The 20838-nt window shown below is 46.6% G+C and overlaps 1 protein-coding gene across 2 annotated transcripts in view; it reads right to left on the bottom strand.

Moving 5' to 3' along the window:
- Positions 1-1481: 1481 nt before the first annotated feature.
- The window catches only part of MRAS (muscle RAS oncogene homolog), a 43922-nt gene continuing 24565 nt past the window's right edge, over positions 1482-20838 (bottom strand). The window contains exons 2-6 of one of the 2 annotated variants that reach the window (XM_009274974.2): positions 19837-20050; positions 10442-10595; positions 7069-7168; positions 5674-5753; positions 1482-2549 (exon numbers count right to left, since the gene is read on the bottom strand). In XM_009274974.2, coding sequence (XP_009273249.1) covers positions 2450-2549; positions 5674-5753; positions 7069-7168; positions 10442-10595; positions 19837-20029 — 627 coding nt within the window. In that variant the 5' untranslated portion in view covers positions 20030-20050 and the 3' untranslated portion in view covers positions 1482-2449. The remainder of the gene's footprint in view (positions 2550-5673; positions 5754-7068; positions 7169-10441; positions 10596-19836; positions 20051-20838) is intronic. The other variant, XM_009274972.2, reaches the window with a different exon arrangement.

Genomic DNA, 20838 nt, shown 5'->3' with positions numbered 1-20838 from the left:
AAGTAAGTATTCCCAAGGGTTTAGATAAAAATAGTAAGGATGAGGGGTTTCAGCAGAAATCAGGTTATTTTTAAGTGGAAGGGCTCTATGGGGTATTAGCAGGGCTCCCTGAAAATGCCGTCATCTTCTTGTGTGTGGGATCTCATAGCATTAGTTGTGTATAATTAAAAAAAAATTAAGCCAGTAGCCAGGCTAGACAGGGATTCTGGCAGGAAAGTGGTAACGGGGGTTACAGCAAATTGGGTTGGTTGCACGTATCAGACACCTTCTGGTTTACTAGAGGCAGAACAAATGAGATGCCTACAGGGAGCTCTTCACCCCCAGAAGACAGTGGCAAGTCTCAAGAGCCAGGATTTGACCCGGATGGTTTCGGTCACCACAGTTCAGCCAACAAGGAAACAATATAGTGGGAGAAATGCTGCGATGGTCTGGAGCCAGATCTCAGTTGACACAGGGTATTGCAACTTTACTGAAGCGTGTGGCCCACATCCAATGCAAGAGTCCATGAAAAATATTTCTTCCCAATATCCGCCTCCTTAATCCAGCCCCAGCATCTGTCATCACACAAAAGGGGACAGAGGCAGTGGAGCCAGCGTTACAGTAAGCAGCTTGCTGAGCCAGCCACAGACATTTGCCATCTTCTGGCCTTGATGAAGACTGGACAAATTAGGAAAATGTTTTCATTAGCTGCACTCACCTGAAAAATAATCAGCAGCCAACTCCCATTTCACAAGGTGGCCTGGCAAAGAGTCAAGAAACGAAATCTGATGGCAAACAGATTGCAAAGACAAACATAAACAACTAAGTTCATGATGATCCACCATCTTGAACGGATCTTCAATATCCAATACCAGGATTTTCTGCGCTCAGACACACACATCTCAGGCATTCATACTCTGCCAATATTTTAAGTCATGCCCATAAAGCATATTTGAATAGGATTCAAGCTGATGAAAAGCAAGTTGTTACTTTTAAAGGGGTTTGGCGACTCTGTGAATGGAGCTGATGGCTTCAGTCCAGCAGATGACAATCCATTAAATTAAAGAAAAAAATTGCCACTGCAATTCTTAGTGCCAGCAAAGGTGTGAGAGAAAATGTGGCCCCTCCAGGATGTGCACAACTGTATTTCTGGTGCCACAGATGGCGGCTTGAATGGCTGCAGGTTTTTTGCCTTGCCTTTTCATAAGGCATAAAGATAGTTAGTCTCCGCTGTTTTCCGGTAGACATTTTAGATATACTAAGCTTATGAAGAGACACATCCCACTTGAGTAATTTTCAGAAAACCTCTTCCTTTCAAGTCACCAACTCTCAGCGAAGGGGGGAGAAGAAGAAATAAAGAAACGTTGAGCCAAAGCCCATAAACAGATTTTTTTGTGTGTGTATACAAGATGAGCCTGGGAAAAGCAAAACAATTCATCTACCCAAGAATGGCTTTGCAGGGAAAGGTTAAGGAATAATAAGGAGGGATTTAGATCACACCACTTTACACACATTTATGAGGGAGAAATTCAACACCCAGATAACAAATTCAGTTCAGGTTTTACTTCCTCTCTCCCTTTCCTCCCCCTTAAAGATGACATACCCTTCCATTTGTAAATTCCTTTAATTTAAATACTTCCAGGTTAACAAAACGTCTTAACTTTGACATGCCCCAAATTACAAAACAGAAACAAAACCTCTTGACAAAGGGTAAGGAAAAAAAATAATCCAAGCCCAAACCTCCTTTCCTAAGCTGGAGTTTATGGTCTGTGAGCTGGCTGCCCTCCAGAGTCTGACACAATGTCTGGAGCACCCAGAGCAGCTGGAATTCATTTTCTTCCTCCAAATCTATGCACTTTCATATGAAGTCGTGTTTTGGCACTGCTGCCTAAGAGAGAGTTCAGTGCAAAAAATCTAACCCCGGCCGTGTTTCTTTGCAACCCAACACTCACTGAGCAAACAACAAAAAAGGAGAAGAGGACCAAAAAAAAAAAAAAATTAGAGAAAGAAAAGAAAAGCCCTTTCCCTTCCCCCACACATACACAGACGACTGTACCAAACAGGGGGGCTATTCATGGCTGTTCAGAAATGGGTCACAAGGAAAAATGTTTGCAGATAAAACCAACACTTTTTTTTTCTTTTTTTTTTTCCTTTTTCTCCCCCTTTTTTTTTTTTTTTTTAAAATAAACATCATGGAGGCCCCTGGAAGGCGCTGGGGATGTTTGAGAGTCGAGGTCCTGCTGATCCCTTCCGCCTCCCGTTTGCGCGGCTCCCACGCCAGCCCCGATGCGCAGCCCCTCTCTGGGGGGGTCCGGACCCCATTGAGCCGCCTCCTCCGAGCCCGAGCTGCCGTGGGGAGCCCGAAGGGGCGGCAGGGCCACGCGGGCATTGCACTGCTGCTCCTTGCCTGGGTTGGTGGTGGGTCAAGGGGGGAGGAGGGAGGCGTCCAAGGCACTCCCAAGCGGTCCCGTCACAAAATCACACACTGGAGTTTGTGGGAGCCCGTGGCTCTGTCCCCTCGCCATTTGGTCTTTTTCTTTTTCTTCTGGCTTTTCTCTGGGATCTGTTGCCTGTTTTGGGAGATGGAGAGGAAAATAAGCAGGTGAGACACAAGGCTGGGTCAGACATCAGCATCCAGAGCCCTGGGCAGCCAGCAGAACAGCATCTTGGCATGCATATGTATATTTGCATATATATCTCCATATACCCTTCCACCACCACGTGGCTTTTCATGCCACACAGCTAACAAGACAACCGCCTGCGTTTTCAAGGAAGGAGGAAAGAAGCCATAAGCAAACATTAAGGCTAACGGCAGGGATGTATGTCCTGCCAGGGCACTATGCCTCCGGCTGCCCTGGGTGAACTGCTGCTTCCTCCCCTGCCAGGGGGCTGCTCTGGGAAACAGGGATGCCCTAAGCAATGCAACATCATCCATCACACTGCTGCTAATGCTCGTTAGGGAGGAGGGCAAAAGAGATACAGAGTGCACAGAGAAACAAACCCTCCTGGAAAGACTGGCTTTCAGCTGGCATTGCTGTTAGCCAGCTGCACTGCTGTGGACTTGGTTATGGAGGGGGGCTAAAAAATAATAATGAAAAAACAGGGTCTGCTGCCAATGGGGCTCTGGCCTCCCCTGTAAGCTGTGAAGAGCACCAGAGCACGGAGAGTGAGCTGACCCCAGAAGGATGTCCCTGGTTGCCTGAAGTCACAGCCGTCAAACACACAGCTGACAGCCCTCCTGCGCTGCGCCCTGGCAGCCCCCATCAGTCAGGTGGGTTGTGAGCAACCTCTAAAATGTTATGTTGAGCGCTTCGCCCTTTTCATTACCATGGGGCATTGCACAAATGCCTGTTTGCAACTGTATCTGTCTGCAGCAGCCACTCAGCTAGCCCTGCGGTGCAAATTCAACAGAAGGTGGCTTTGTAGTTCAAACACCTGACAGGCAGCCCATAGACTTAGATTTTATTGCAAGATAAACCATACGAACACCGGCAGCTTCCGTTGATTCAAACGGTGTCTAAAAAACCAACCTGAGTTTGAATAGTTCAAACCCAGCCTCTTTGCTATGTAATATGCCAGGCACTAAACTGAGCGTTCAGACCAGGATGAGACGTAGCTAGGGGATAAATCACTATGGCTTCATTTGGTCTTTTTCTTACAGCCTCAGCTCCCAAATGCTTGCAACCACCTGAAGAACTCAGCTTTGACTAATAAGATTTTTTTTCAGAGAATATGAAGGCTGGAGGCATGAAAAACATAAAACTTTAAAGCTCAAAACCAGAAAGCTGAAATAAAAAACTACTTCAAAGTTAATTTGGATAAACACTAAGCAGCCGCAAGCTGTTCACAGTGTTCTGGAACTGTTTTAGAGATCCAGAAAACTGCGTCCCACGCCCGCTCAAGATTTCTGCTGTGACAGTCCTTGTGTACGCACTGCTGCAGCATAAAAGGGGTATCACAAATTTAAAAGATGTATCAGGTGGACTCAATCACCCCACTCCTTTCTGGATTACTTCCAGACACCAATTTCTTGCATGAAGCTAAATAAACTGGGAACCAGCCAAGTGCAAGGAGCACAAACGGCGCCAACCCTGAACGAGCGTCCTCACCCTGCAAACTCACACGGGCTCTGAGGAGCCTCTACATTTGTAAAGCACTCCAGGAATGACACAGTTATTAGGGAGCTGTAAATTTACATTTTATTTGGAAAAGCTCACTTAAAAAAAGAAAAGCAATACTTGGTGGGTGATGCCATCCTATGGCTGCGGACAGTTTGCAACGTCCAAAGACCAAGCGAAGCTGCTTTCTGGCAAATGGCCAGCTAGATCACACAGCATCTCTCTGCTCTCTGACTTAACCCGAGTTCCAGCTCTGGTGCCCTTGACACCATGGAGGGTTTCACCTGGCTGGCAATGACTTTCATAGTGACTACTCAGGGAACTGAGGTGCATCACCTATTTTTGAGATTATGGAGTGCATTTTCAGGGCTTGAATTTACTGATGTGATTAGCATTACAATGCTCCTTCCAGCCTGTCTGGAGTCACGTTATGTAGAGAAAGCAAACAGAGCCTCACCGTCTTATTTTGGCTATGATTTTTTTTCGCCCAGAGTAGAATGGTAAGAGCTCGCTGTAACACAAAAGTAGTATCTAGCCAGCTAATGCTGAGTTACAGAACAGTTGGGAAATAGCTTGGGACATTTCCAACTCAGCTCTGTAGTTCTCCAAAGACTTTCTGCCCCCTGCTTTTGAGACATGTGGGAAGAGTGGGCAGTACCATCTGCTTTTGATGGAGGCTGACTCGAGGCTGCGCTAAGATATTCGCAAGTACAGATACGCTGTGAATAAATGCCTCATGGTTTAATTGTCGAGTGAGGCACTTTGACTGCAGGGAGGAGCATGATTTCAGCTCAGCACCCTCCCAAAAGATGAAGAATGAGGGCCCGGAAAAATCTGGCAGACAGCCGGTGCCAGAAAAACAAATCTTCTCAGAGAGATTTGAGGTTATCAGCCGAGACGCTGAGATGTGCATGCAGCTCTTTTCCTGCAGGGCAGCTGGGATTTTGGAAGGCAGTCCCTCCCCTCCGGCAGCGGGAGCAGGGGTTTGCCCAGAGAGCAGGCGTTTGCCAAAGCGAGCAAAGGCAGCTCATGCCAAAACTGGGAACAAACCTCTGCAGTCTGAGGAGGAAACCTGTGGCTTAGCCATTAGGTCATGCTGTTTCTCCTACAAAGCGGCTTAATTTTTTCCGTTTAGTGAGCAGAAAATGTTAGAAGTCACCTACAACATTAGAATTTTGTAGAATTTTTTGCCAGTCCTTTTTAACCTCTGGCAATGCAAGACCCTGAGAGGACAAAGCTATGAAAACCCAAATTACTGGTCCAAAGCTTTTAACACTGGCCTTTTAAAGCTGATCATTATAGTAAGCTTTGCACTGTTCCTTGAATAATATATTTTTGTCATGGGCACAGCTAGTTCTCAACCTGCCTGGCAATGATGTCCTACAAGGGTGACTAAGTGTTAGTAACACCCCTATGCAGATATAGGACAAGAAAGTTTAATAAACCCCAGAAATCTCCCACCCCCAACCAAACCACCTGGCCCCTGCTTCCCAAAAGTTGGCTCCTGGCTCTCCAGGCCAGGACTCCCGCGCGTCCTGTCCACGGGCAGTGAGCAAGCGAAGAGCTTGCAGCTTACCTTATTACCCTCACGAGATCATGGAAGGCCTTGTCAACGTTTAGAGGTGGGTCCTTGGCGCTAGTTTCTATATAGGGAATCTGGAGGACAGAAGCGTATCATGAAAGAGATTAGTAACAGCCTACACGTTGGTAGCAAACCAGTTTCAAAATGAAAAAACCTAAAGGCTGGAGAAATCGGGTGCCTAAGAGACCAGGGAAATACAGGTAAACAAAGTGTTGTCATGACACTGCTATCAACACCTACACACTCACAGCAAGGTCAGCAAGTGCTTACAAAAGGTCTGGAATAAGCACCAGGCAAACCAGCTGCTATCAGAGCTCCGGGTTTGGGCAAGAATAATCATAGACTTCATGTCGTCAGATGTTCTCTCCCTCTAAGCTGTGCTAGCAGACATGAAAATAGCCAAAGGTTGTTGAAAGACGAGCACTTGCCAAAAATTCTTGCTTGCCACATTTTATTAGGACTACTGCATGAATATTTCATGACTACAATTCCCCTTCAGTGTAAAATGATCTTCTCCTTCAAAGTCTGACAGCCAGATGGGGCCTCCTGGAGTGCTTGTCCAGCATGCCGGCAGATTTATAAAACTGCCTCTGATAAGGTATTTTCGTACACGGCCTTTTCCAAAGCGTGTGTGTACAGATGGGTGCAACATGCTGCAGTTTAGGTGTCCTGGCTCCTACAGAAATGAGCTTCCTTGGGGAGGGGAGGGAGTGAACCTGCCCTCCCAAACTCCCATGATGGCTTGTTTAGAAACACTGCAGTTTGCTGTTTAGGCACAGCAAGCTGCCAAGAGGTCTCAGGCTTGTTTGCCTTTACCTTTCCATTCAGTTCCTCCTACGGGAGTTGTTGCCTCCCTGCTGCTGGCATTTAGAGGTGATTAGGAGAGTATTGTGTCATCTACATTCATCCAAGACCAATTTCTCAGGCTAAACTATGGCATGAATGCTGCAGAGCTAAGATGGTGGGCCAGATTTATATAGGTTTAACAACCCTGTAACTTCATTATCTTTAACAAGCTCACTTCCTACAGACACCTGGGTATACTTCCTAATGCCTGACTCTGCCTTTTTATTCCAGGAGGGTACACTTTCTTCCCTCATTTTGAACATTTCACGTTTCTCACCACTTGCAGACACGCTTACACGTGGCTTCATGATGGCCACAGCTTTGCTACAGCCTGGTATACAACAGAGGCTCTAGTTTCAATGATGAATTGGCCCTACTGAAAAGAAACTGCATAGCTACTACTCTGTGGTAGTCAAAAATGTAATTGCCAATGTTCGACTGTAAGAGAAATGCTTTAATTCAGCTCCAAATGAGTAGGGAATTAAATTCTGAATGCCTGTAATAGGACTTAAAACAACCAAGTAAACAATCCTGCAAACTTACATTATGTTTTGTTGCCATTTCTCTTCCCTGTTCTCTTGTAATTTTCCGTAAATGCATTAGATCAACTTTGTTCGCCACCAAAATCATTGGAAAGGACTCTCTGGAAAAAATCAAAACCACCACCCAGTTATTAGCAAACTACAATAAAAAATGCTGAGCACAGGTTTCACTTTCTGATGCTGACATCATCTAACATTTTCAGCTACAGACATACCACATATGTGTAAAGAAATATAAAGAAAGACCAAACGAACACACACCAGCACCCAGACTGTGCTACACATTATGTTCATACCGTAAAAATTTACTTGACAAGTTGCATGCATGCATACATTCATTCTTATTTGCAGGCACTTCAGGGACTTAGTGTCATTGTTTTTGCAATGCCTGGTAATAGCTAAGACTGAAGATCCAACTAGATGAAGAACTACAGAATTAGCCAGGAAATTAACTGAGACATAGAGACAGATCTTGAACAGGAGAATGGGACTCTTTTGTAACAGTTAAGGCATCTCAGTAACCACATATCTTGGCAGCTGCTAGTCATTGCAAGGTAATGAACTATGTTGGAGGAACTGGTGTCAGTTCATGTCCTGGTGGAGACTCATCCACTGAGAGCAACAGTGGGGGAAGAAAAGATGGACTCTGGGAGAGCTAGCACTTTGGGGGGCACCTCATGGGGGAGAAAATGACTGGGGGCAAAGATCCCCACCAGTTGTTACCCCAAGACAAATTGAAAGACTAGCAGTGGTAGCTGGAAGGATGCTATTACCTGCTTCTAATCCCAGAGGAAAAACCTGATGAACAAAGGTCCCTCTGTAATAATACTCAGTATTTCTTTAACTTTACAGGGCATGTAAGTGACTGTCTTCAGCCACCGCCTCAGAAGAGACCCAGCTATCCATGGCACATACAGTGCAAGGCTCTCCTGATGAGGTGTGTGGGTCAGGCTCATCCCCGTAGCTCCAGTGACTAAACTGAACCGAGCCAGCTTGCACCACGGGCGGTCCTGGCAGTGCGGCTGCTGCCCACCCCACCGCACCTCCCATACGGGAGGAGCTTCTCCTCCAGCTGCATGACACAGAGAGCAAAGTCGTGCTGCAGGGCCTTCACCCACTGCTAGGATGGAAGAGGTCCTTTCTGATAATTGACAGTTATTGCAGTATTATTTTCTTATATTTAACTTTAAACCCTCCTAAAATGATTCCAGTGTTCTCTGCTGTAACAGAGCTGATTTTATTGGGGTAAGGAGCAGCTGGCCATACTCATTTCTGCATAAAACACTTCCCTGAGTAACTCTGGATTTTCAAGCAGCGTTTCTGTGTCATTTTTCATCGAGACGATAAGGGCTCCATCTTCTCTCTGGCACATTGCCCCATTGCTCTGACTGGAAAAATACCGTACTGTGCTCTGCATTTTAAATGAGTCTTACAGTCGTTCATTCTGATAATGTGGCTTTGATTTAATTTTAATACCTGAGCATTGATATATCTTGACTCTGATCATTCTGGAGCAAAACACTGGCTTGTCTGGATTATTTGATTCCTTTTTGGCTCGCAGCATGTTGATAAGAAAGGGATTGCATTTGGATAGTATCTCATTTGCCTTGTTTACATCAGACACAAAACTCTATGGGGACTTTGTTCCCTGTTGTAAGCTGTACGTTTACTAGTTGGACAAAGCTACTATAGTTGGAAGTTTTACTATAATGAAGGTTATGGAAAGAAACAGGAGGAAGGCTTTGAACAGCTCTGCTAACGTGGCAGCCTGCAATTCCTTTGGATTTTAAGTTGCCAAAACTGACTGCTAGCTTGAAAACCAGGGGCGATGCTCTGCTCCCAGCTACCGGTGGGTCTGGCAGGATGGTTTCTTTACTCACGCTGCTCCTATTGCTGCAATTTTCTGAACAAGCTCAGGTTTTGGATGAAGCATTAAGCTCCTTGCACTCTGCGCTTCGGTGGCGTTGAGCGGGGAAACAAAAACAACCTCACCAGCCTGTTTCACTTCCTGCTTCTCACACGCCGGCCACGGTGTTTGCACAGCGTACGGAGGGGTAAAAGTTTCAGTCCAGAGCAAAACAATGAATACCGCATCTTATTTTCACAAAGTTAAATTAGATAAAACCGACATCGGTTTGGGGCAGGTTACAGGAAACGCTGTGCCATCTTCTTCAGCTTTCAGAAACAGATTTAATTTGGCCCAAGCTGAGCTGGCAGTGAAGAAAAGACTGTCGTGATCTGGGAGGCAGACTGAGTGACTGACATTTTTCTTCATTTAGATGAAATCAAAGGGAGGTTTTTCCTTTACTTTTCACTCTTGTGGGCTCTGCCTTGGATGCTTTACTGGAAGAGCTGTCAGCTGTGAACCTCACATGATACGAGTCCACCCTTCCTGTGGGGAAGTTATTCAGAGCTGCGAAAGGAAGCCAGCAACGAGGCCCGAACCCTCTGGTGGCTTTTCTTGATGACTTCCATAATTAAAAGCCATTATGAATGGAAAAACTAAGTGTTTCAAAGCTGCAGACATATAAGAGCTTGATTCACACCCCACCCAGTGAGGATGGATTCATCACCTCTTGAACTGGGATGGGAAGAGGGATTTATCTCAGAGATAAAACCCTGGCAGCTTCCCCTCACTCTGTCAGGACACATTTGCTTACCACGATTAAACGCTCAGCACTACCTTCTCCCACGCACACACAAGGAGGGGAGTGGGTGACCTCTCTTGCTTTCTCCCTAGTCACGCAGAGATGTTTCATTCTTTGAAAATGGTTGCTGCAGAGCACGATGCATTAACTGCATTACACCCTTTGTAAGAAATACAGTTCCTCCTGACATGAGGCGTTTTCCCCTTCAAGACACCTGTTCACAGCCCCATATCATGCAGGACCTTCTAAGGTTTGTTTGGCACAAACCGAAGCCAGGGAAAGGAGGATGCTGCCAGGACACACAAAAGGATTAGGGCCAAATGAACACTTGCTGACTCCCTGCTGGCGTTCCCGAAGTGCCTGCACTGTGCACAGAGAATCCTTCTCCCTCTTAAGAGCCAAACAGGTTACCTTCAAAGGTATCTGCCTCTCTCACACTGCTCTGCCAGACCGTTCTGGCTGGAGTTTCTGCCTTCCAGACCCATTTTCACTCCATCATAACACTACTGAACTTTTCCACGTTGAAAGTGCTAGATGCTTATCAGAAAAGGTAAAATACTTCTTATTCCTTATATGTAGGTCTACAAACCCACACAGAGCATGCCAGGATTTGCCCTGGGACACCCAGGAGGCGAAAGGCAGGGCAAGACATGCAACCGCCCTCATGGCACGGTCTCCAGAGTGGCGGGAGGGGGGTCAGGCAGCGCCTGGCTCCACAGCACCCACCTGTCCTTGACTCTGAGGATCAGCTGGTGGAACCGGTCCACGTGCTCGAAGCTAGCCTTGTCCGTCACTGAGTAGACTATAAGGAAACCATCTCCAGTCCTCATGTACTGCTCCCGCATTGCGCTGAACTCCTCTTGGCCTGCAGTATCCAGAACTAGGATAGAAGAGATGAAAAGTTTTTAGTTACTGTGAGGACCTGTGGCTGCTGTCACTGCTATGTGTCCTACACAGCCCTTCTGCCTCCGCTGGGCTTGGTCCTCTCAAAGGCTGAAAGATTTGACGAAAGCAAGTTGGATGGACAAGGTGTTTCCTTGTTACAAAGCAAAAAACACTCCCAGACCCCACTCATCACCGTGTGCCTACACTGGGAGTGGACGGAGGGGAAGAAGACTACGTGCATTTTACTTTCCGCTTCCAGTATCAAATACTGACCACTCAACTTGGGGAGTTGCTCCTCTGGCAAGATATGGCTCAAAGTATTTCGCAGCCCTGCATCATCCAGCTCTCTCTGTTCCCCGCATGGAAAAAGCCAAGACTGGAAGAGTAAGTAAATGCCAGTTTAAATGTCAGGGACAATCTACAAACTGCAGGTTGAAGCAGAGCTGGGAGACAACCCAGAGTAATAGCTACAAGCATTTTCCTTTTCTCAATGCTTGGATATTATTTCTACACAATTATGTGCTTTCAGAGCAAGACAGTACAGCCTTGAGGAACGCCCCTTAAATATTAGTCCCAAGTGGTGTTCTGATATTGAAAAGCTAGTTAGAACAGGTGGAAAAGCTTTAAGTGACTTGTATATCCTATATAGTGATTGTGTTTCTGTGCATTGACAATGCCTAGATCTATGCTCAAATCCCCTAAAACACCCCAGTTGTGGCAGCAACCCAGATGCTGTTCCCCACTAGGTTAACCTCCTTTCTAATGTGACCATAACTCACTGGTTCTCCACCACTCTGCCTCGCAGGGGGTCCCATCAGCTACATCAGGGACCACATGCAGAGCAAGCTACGCCAGCCTTCTGGGCAAACACCACATACTGATGCACATCATCAATGCCAGTTCTTGGGCCCCAGCTTCGTACACTGCCAGGATTTTGACTGGCAGGAGAAGGGTACAAGAGGAGTTAATCAGTTTAGACTATGCCAGTACAAACGCGGTATGAGCTCAAAATGCCTTGGCTGCTCAGAAGTAATAGTCCTAACGCATCGTAGTATCCTAGAGGCAAACGTGGGACCTTTATGACGACTGGGAATGTTTTCACATCCCAGTCAACTGGGCTGTGTGGGAAAACTGTTTCCACCTCCGCTGTACAGCCACAGCATTAGCATCTGCTGCCCACGAGTGATGGGGAAAGCCCAGGGCAGCGGTGGATGGAGACTGTGGCAGGAGCATCCTGCTGACAGAGCAGCAGGGCTTGATACGGGTTTTTCTAGTCTGAGCAGGCCCACAGTCCTAGCAAGATGTTCCCTGTAGGGGTAAGTACTCGGGCTGCCCCGATTTCCAGATGGGGCCAGGATAAAGCCCACTTTGCTGCTGGTGTTACTTGCTGAGTCAGCATGGGTGGCCACAGGTGGACATGCTGCATGTCACAGCACACCCCATGAGCCAGCCCACACCTTCACTGTATGTCTGGAGGAAAGGCAGCTATGCCGGGGGACCTGGAGACCTTACTTGGTGACGACAGGCCCTTTAAAGCCTTCAGCCTCATTCGTTTGCCTGCCCTAGCTGGTCTTGAATGCCTGTTTCCAGGAGCCTTTAAGGTGAAAGAGCTCTTGCAGGGACCCTGAGATTTAGGCTTGTTTGCTGAGTAGCTGGAGCTTGCCGGAAAGTCACGGGTGTCTTTTCATAGTCTTTTATCCTGCTTCTCTCCTCTAAATCTAGGAAACAAGGGTCTCAGCTCAAAGGCATCCAGGCTATTCTCAAGGACTGTACAAAAAAGAAAAAAAAGAAAAAAGACAAACAACCCAAAGACACTGCATGTGCTGGTGAATTTTTATGCCCTGGGCACAATTGCTACCATGGAATAAGGCCAGGACCGCATGGCTAGGATGGAAGAGGAAATTAATCCTTCCTACCCACCCAACCTGTAAGGAGAGGTTGGGCTGCCCTCATCCGACTCCTGCACCAGCTGGATGCGATGTCAGGGCAGGGCTGAGAGCTGACAACTAACACACACACACACAAACACACACTCCTTTCCCCTCTCCAACACACATACCCAACTTGTGGTGGAGTGGGACAGCTTCTTGCAGGGGGCCAGGCTCTCCTGCCCTCCCTCCCCCTGACACGGGGCAGGTGCCTGAGCACAAGCTGTGGGCAGGAAGGTGGAGATGGATGTGCTGTATCCTGCATGGTAATTTGCTTAGGGACTTCCCCTTGCTCTGGCACATTTGCAAACCTCCCATGAAACACGTGAAGAGCATCCAGCTCTGCTCTTGCACCCATCAACCCATCCCTAGCTGCTGCCCCTCCAAAGCTTTCCATCCCCTGCGAGAGGGCAGAGGACGAGCCCTGCGGTGGGGCTGTGGGCATATGTAAGGGACAGCACGGGGCTGCGCTCCTGCCACTCCTACCTCGCCTGGATCTTGGCCACTGCATCACACTAAACACAGGCAAAGCTGCTGTGTCAGCAGCTGCTATTTAAAGGGAATTCACTTGCAGCGTTCGTAGAAAGGCGAGCAAGTCCAGGCAGCATTTAAAATGGCACTTTGGAAATGCAAGTAAGAGACAAGCAGCAGTGAAGGTTAAGGTTAATCTCAGATGGGTTATTCATGCAAAATTAAGCATTATGTGGTTGGCCAGAGAAAGTTTTTGTTTTAACTTTAAATGTGCTCTTAAAGACACCGCCCCCCCCGCCATCCTAACAGTTCTGTGCTACATGACTTGTAAACAATCAGAGCAGAGAGCGCGATCTGGATCCTTCGTAGGCAGGACGGGACCACATCCTGGAAAGCATCAGCACCGAAAAAGGGCCAGATGCAAGCGGCTTTGCTTCTTGTGGCATAAGAGCTTCAAGAAGACTTATCTACAAAAGGGGGTAAGTAGCAAGGAGAAATCTTGAGAAGGTGAAACTGGGACGGTGGTTTGACTGGCTTCCCAAAGGGGTGAGGTGATTTAGGATGATAGCCAGCACTCATCTTCTTTTAAAACCCCCGTTTCTGCAGACAGGATGCCAGAAGACATAGAAATAATCATGAGCAGAGAAGAACTGCGAGCTCTCTCTTCCCCTGGTACACTTTAAAACCAGCAGCTGCCTCTTACTGGCAGTTGCCCCACTGGCAGTACATAAAAGCCAATGTGGAAACAAGGCTGGACCAAAGCACAGCGGGTTTCCCCTACCTCATTCTTCCAAGAACTGAAATCAGATTCATAGGCTGCGCAGCGCATGGTCAGGGACTTCCAACAGCAAACTTAGTGAAGTTTCCACAAACTTGACCGAAGAAGCAGCAAGGAGTGTTAACAAAAGCGTTTGGGTGAAGAGCAAGGAGAGAGAAGCCAAGGAATATGTCTGACGTAGGAACAGACATCCAAAGAGAGCAAAGCCATTTTACAGAGCTATCACACAATCAGCTGGAGACTAAACTAAGGGCAATTAGGCTGTGAGAGCCCAGCAGGGAGGTCTCTTGCTTCGCAGGTAAGAGACTGCTAAGCAAAGAGATGCCCTTTTCCACTTTCCAGTGGATGTGACCCCAACTGTTGTGATTAACTCCTTGCTCATTGAATCCTGCCCCCTTAGAGCTCTCCACACCATTTTCCTGTGAATCCTGATGGGTTAGGCAAGAGCGCGGCTGCTTAGAGAGCACTTCTGAGCAGACACAGGAGCCCAGGAATACACAGGAATTTGTGGCCCAAAATAGAAGCACTTGGTTCTTCCAGGTATTTTATGTGGCAATGCCTCTGCAACCGACAGTGCTCTGAGTGCCCATCCAGAGACACAGTCATGTAAATCTAAGCCAAGGGCAGAGACATACTATGAAATCTAAGTCACAGCATTGCTTTTTCTAGAGTCTGGGCTGGATTCAACTCAGATTCAAACACAGCCTTCCCAGCCTTCAGAGAGCTCAGATCTGGTTGTGCAGATGAGTTCCTCTTCTCTTTTCACACCTAGGCAAAATTCCCTCCTACGTCTTTATCTTTACATTGCTGGGCAGCTAGGTGTATAGATCAACTCAAGAGAGTTTCTCCACTGTCCATGGCATCTAAGGGGCCAAAGATGAACAGACAGGCAGGTTAAATCCATTTTCTATCCTTCAGCCCTTGGGTTTCACTGCCCGAATCGGACACTGGTGGCCCGTTCCAAGCAGTGACTGCACATTGCTGCAGCCAGTCCTGAAAGCAGCTCAACACGGCTCTTGGAGCACCTTGCCTTGCAGCATCCAGAAGAGTGGCTGCACACCGTGAAGCTCAGGGACAGGACGCAGTTGTTTGTGCCTGCCTTGATCTCATGCTTGGAAAGGTGAACACAATGTGTACGATTTGATTTTTGCAAGCGTCTCCAGTGAAATCCCTTTGGCTACATACATCCAGCACATGTGCAAGCCTTTAAGGAGCTGGATGAGTCAGCAGGCAGAGAGGAACCTGGGTTCACAGCGCCAGGGAGAAGAGCAGCACAAAGCAGCCTGACCCCAGGCGTTTTCTGCTTCTTCAGTGACTTCTTAATGTGAAATACAGGAAAAGTCCCTGGAGCAAAGCACAGAACTGGGAATGTGGCACTATCAGGGGACCGCTGACATCACGGGTTACAGAGCCAGACTCCTCTTGGCGCTTCTCTCTTCAAGTCTTGCTTCCCTCTTGGCACCGCAGCTCCGCTTCAAAAGGTGAGGCCAGAGAGAAACTCCATCCCCAGCTGCTCTGCAGCTTGGAAGGTAAGCTCAAGGGAAAACTTAACTTGAATTGACAAGTCAAACCAAAGAGTCTCAGGCTGAAGAAAGCCATCCCCACAGTCTTCATCTTCCTTCCATCAGCAGTGTGGTGGGAGAGGGCAGCTCCCATCAGACATTGGCTTCAGCTGAGGAACTGGTGTTCTGGGCGCTGAGCAGATGGGGTGCAGGGGTCACGGCTTATATTCCGTATTCCCACACCCCAAGTCACCCTGAAGAGCTATGAGGTGCCCGTGCTGTGCACAAGGCGAGGTAGATGCTTCACTTGGTTACTGATGCTTCTGCTCCTTCTCAGATATAGCCACACTGCCCCTGGCATGAGAGCTTTCCTCAGGGAAAAACACATGATGGGGAAACACTGGGGCTTTTATGAGCCCTTCTTCTGTGCCCTAACTAAATACACAGATGTTATAACATGGAAAACCCGAGTACTTGAATTCTTGCCCTTTCTTTAAGGCTTTTTCCTTAAAAGAGGGGCCTTCAGAAGAAAGGCTTCCACATCAATAAACAGAATAAAGATGCAAGCCCTTAAAGGAGCTCTTTCTCTAACAAAGGGCAAGTATTCAAAGCCTTGTGTTTTCCATGTTGCAACATCAAAATTTTCCTGGCAGGAAAAAAATCCCCACAACCCAAGACAAAAACCCTTCTTTCCAGGTTGCAAAATCCCAGCAATTAAGGGAGGGAAAATACTGTATACACAAATAAAAGAATGAAAGTACAAACTTAATTTGAATTTTAATTCTTTCAGTGACGCTACCCAAAGTTTAAATAAAAAAAAGAAAGCGAGTTGCAAACCAACCCTTCTGCCTGCAAGTATGAAGTGACCTTTGATCTCCCTCTGGCCTCCTGGCTGAATTGTTCCCAAGCTTCCTGAAGAGAAAAGCAGAAAAGCAGACAGCCTGTCCTGGGATGACTAGCAGCAAAAACCCTCGGCAAAAAGGGAGCATGGGAGACATGATTGGAAAGAGCAGAGAGGGAGCCCGCAGGAAGGAACGGTGCTTGGTGTTACTCCACAGGGGTGCACACCAGGGCTGTGCAGGTCCAGCCCAACGCAAGGGCACCAAGGGATTGAGAGGGGACTTGGGAAGAAGAGAAATAAAAAGGAAAACTGAAGCGCAGGAGTAGGAAGACAACTTCTAGGCAGTGAGAGTTTCATCTAAATCATACCAGGGGAAGGAAAGGGAAGAGGAGGGAGACCACAGCCTCCTTTCACCCAACACACAGGCACAATTCCTTGCTTTGCTGGTACCAACTGGCACAGCCCTACTCACAGCTAAGGGTATAGCCCAATTCATCAACGTGCCCAAGCTATGCGCTTGTGGCCATCTCTTCCTCTCCTCTTCCTCACCACCTTTTTATCTCTATGTGGTTTATGAGCCATACGGTATTTTGAACCATTGGGAATTTTTGCCGTATTAAGGTATTCCACTTTTGGCTTCATGTCCAGATTAATAATTCCAGACTGGCATTTTGCAGCTACACTAGAAGAAATCCTCTGCTAATTGCTAAGTTAGCCTGCACACAGAAAGGAGTGCACAAAATTAATGATAGCAACTCAATTGGAGAAACACCTAGTCAAAGCAGATTAACCCTGACCTCGACTTAATTCTGACCTGACGTGTGTATACGGCACCTGCGTGTGAATGCATTTAACCAAGCACATCACCGTCCTGACTTCCATATGAACAGCAGGGAATAAATGAAGATAACATATGCAGAGAAAATTGGAGGCTGATCTTAAAGCCTTGTTGGGGTGGCAGCAACTGAAAAAATGGGCTAGTCACAAATTGTCTGTGCATCCCTCATTCAGGTTAAGTGCCCTGTTCCACTCTACAACATTTGTCCTCCAAACACTACATCGATGGTCTTATAAAGCTGGCGTAAGGCCAACAATAAAGTATTTTTGGGTAGTGTTGGACTTGAACACACCAAGCACAGGTCCCACAATCTTCTGGGAGGCAGGGAACTATCATAGACACTTATTTCGTAAGAAAATAGACACAAAGCCAGAGAGCAAATATGTAAAAGAAGAGTCTGAACGTAGGTTTGGCTCCAAGGTCTAAAATCTGAAATAAAAGCCTATTCCGTTTAAGTTTACTTTCAGTGAGAGATTTCAGCAAAGGAAAAAAAATGCAAGTCAAACATTTCATCACGCTGCCAGTTAGTGCTAGTGAATAAATGTGGGTGGAGGTCTTCATGGAGGGAAGCCAAATGCTTTATGCAAGCTGGCTAGCACAAGGGTTATTTTTACAACATAATGCTGGTGCAGATACCAAATGCTAGAGATGCTTTGTACAGAACTGCTCAGGCAACAGCCTGGAACAGGGTGGGCTGTGTCTTCTTTTTTTTTTTTTATTAAGTTGTTGGATGCCAATGTATTTGGCTTTTTTTTTAAATTATTTCTGCAAACTTAGAAACTTATGGAGCCTCTCACGCTATATCCTCACTTGGTAGTCTCGTCTTCTAAAACTAGTTCCTATTTTTGGGGTGGGCAGCTTCTTCTCCCCACCAAGCACTGCATGAAACATCGGCTTGTAAAGGATTTGGCCATAAAGGACAACTGGAAAGTCTAGAATTTATCATGATGCATCTTTACCCTTCCTATCATGTTTGTCCCTAATTTTATACCATAAGTGATTCATGCAACCACGTGTAACCACAAGAGCAGCTGTCCAAGTATATGGTGATCTCCGAGAATGGCCCAGATCCAAAGCCTATGATGGAAAGCTGTGGCAGAAGACTCATGTGATAGTCAGTCTTTATGCCTTGTTTCTACTGGGCAGATGGGAAAGGCTCACATGCTCTTCCAAGCAAGAATACTGCCTTTCTTCCAAAATTCTGATCGTTTCTGCTTGTTGGAAAACAACCTCTTTCCCCAGTCCCATCCAGGTCAGGGTTGTTTTTTTGACTAAACAAAAATTCCAAATATTCAGTGAAAGATGCCTTTTCTACTTCCAAATAATTTAGGAAAAACAGGTTCAGCCAATACCAATGTGTACAGCAGCTGGCACTGTTAAATCGGAACATGGGGCATACCAGCGAAGATAAAGGTTGCTCATTTTAGAGGGCTGGCTCTGGACTAAAAAGAAAGAATGGGTTTAATTTACAGCAGGATTCGATTTTTCTTTTATACAATACTGGCATTTTAAAAATAAAGGTGCACAGGTACATTATGTGATTGTTAATTGAGAGCAGGTATCTCTGATGCAGATGACAAAAAGAGAAACATTTGGCCACCGATTTCACAAATATTCCCTTATATCAGTGATCAACTACTAACATATTTAAATGAACAACTGTTGGCAAGATTAAGTTCCTTGGGTTTTTTTTTTTTAAATACTGAGTAAAGGCTGTTCTTTAAGGACCTCAGGGCCATTTGTACTCACTAAATTGTATCTGATAAATCCTTAAGAGTGCAACTAAGGCCTCAAGTTTCCAGACCAAGCTTACGGTCTTCACAGCAACCCCCACCACCCTCCACGTTCCACCACTCATGCCAACCCCCCAGTTTTCTGTCTCCGCACACCAATGCACATGCAGAGACACCAAAGATCTTGAGTGCCTTCATGACGAGAGGATGGAGGTAGGAACTCGCTGCAAGTGAGGTTAAATTTAGTTCAGTTGTGTTAGTGACCACATACATGCACTTGTGTAATTAAGGCACAAAATATTTGCTTGCTTTTATGTACTACCTAATTATTGTATAAAGCCAAACAAAACTTGTAACATTTAACAGCAAGATTCCCCTTATGGCTGTGGTCAGTCTGTCTCTTGCAGCACAAACTAGTAAGTTGGAGCTTTAGGTAATATAGGGCTTTTTCCCCACCTGCAGAATCAAGATTTTTGGTTTTGGTTTTTTGGGGGGTTGGCTGGTTTGGTTTTTTGGGGATTTTTTTGGTTTTTGGTGGGGGTGGGGGTGGTTGGTTGTAAAAAAACAAAAGCAAGCCATTTTTCTTCAAAGAACCGAAAGATCTTGGTTACAGCAGCTCTCCAGGCGGGTACCCTACCCGTATTTAAATGAAACAGGTAACTAGATATGAAAACACCATGCCTGAATGATGGGAGTTAAGAGGTGTTACAATTCTTCACTGTCAGTGGAAGACAGTTTTGATTAAATGTTATAATCCTCATTCAGTTACCCACTCACTGTTATTTCCCAGGAGATGAGCCTAACCACAATGAAGTATCATTAGCAATAGCCACCTCACAGTGCCATAATTCACCCTTCGTAGAAGCCTACCCCAAATGTCTATGATGATCTATAGGTTTTCACGCTCCTGCAAGAAACATTTCTGTGCAGAACTGGAACCAACGCAACTGGAAGCAGAAGCTTTGCTGGAGGTCAGCTGCAGACCACGTGCCACAGCTCACAGGCCAGTTTGCACTCAAAGTCCTGGCAGCCCACAACAGAGTAGGAGGGATACAAGGGCACAACGCGCTGTGGGAGGCACTGAGGTCTATTTGTGCTCATGCTCAGCTAGAATGGAAAGGGGACCATGAGAGTAGCTTGCTTACCATCAAGAATTGCCCATTGCCCGTCTATTTCCGTGTGCTTCAGGTAGGAGTCTTCAATAGTTGGGTCATAGTCCGGCACAAAAATCTTCTGGAAAAACTGAATGGTGAGAGCACTCTTCCCCACGCCACCGTCTCCAACCACCACCAGCTTGTACGTGGGGAGGTTTTCGCTGGGAACGGCACTTGTAGCCATGCTTCCAGTGTACTAAACCTGCTGGAGAAAGAGATCATCTCTGATCGCTTGTTGGCAATGAAAAGAGGGCAACATGCACAAGGCAACTTTCACCTGGTGCCGAAGACGTGAGGATAAAGGCAGTACTGCAAGGCAGCATCCCAGGGGTTTGCCTTGTCTTTACCCCCTCCCTGATGCACTCTGACATCCAAAGTCCTTTTGGACAGGAGCTGCAGCATCTGCCCTCCCCAACAGCTCTACCGCAACCCAGACCCATCGCTTAGAAGTGCGGACAACCCCACAGCTGTGGCTTGTTTACTCCTGCCTCATCTACAAGGATCCCAAGTGAAGAACTTGCCACCAAATGCATGTGCAAAACTTTTGTCATCTGAATAGCTTTCCTATAGGGGCTGAGCCCATGTGGCCATGCCAAAAATCACCCCAGGTCAGCGCAGCTGTCAAGTTCCAGATAATTTCCAGTTGCCAGTGACCAAATCCCATTGAGAAGCCAGAGCCTTGCTATTCTTCACTGCTTAACCCGGGGTACAGCATGTGTTATGTCCAGGGGCCAGATCTGCTGGCAGAACTGGTGGTGATGGATGAAACCAGAGTTAAAGGTCCAGTCCTGGCTCTGCTGGCAGACAAAAATGCACTTAGCTGCTTTCTTCTCCCTCGTTTTCAAGTTTGAGAAATAAAAACAAGAAGGCAGCAGGCCAGGAATGACAGGTGTTTTTTGTTTTGCTTTTTAAAAAAAAAAAAAAACACACCCAACCCTGCCGTGGCAGGAAGGCTGGTTTCTGTGGCTAAGACAAAACCCCGAGGAGCACGAG

This window comes from Aptenodytes forsteri, unplaced genomic scaffold (assembly GCF_000699145.1).
Source record: "Aptenodytes forsteri isolate BGI_AS27 unplaced genomic scaffold, ASM69914v1 Scaffold255, whole genome shotgun sequence".
NCBI lineage: Eukaryota > Metazoa > Chordata > Aves > Sphenisciformes > Spheniscidae > Aptenodytes > Aptenodytes forsteri.
This window is presented reverse-complemented; position numbering and strand designations above follow the sequence as displayed.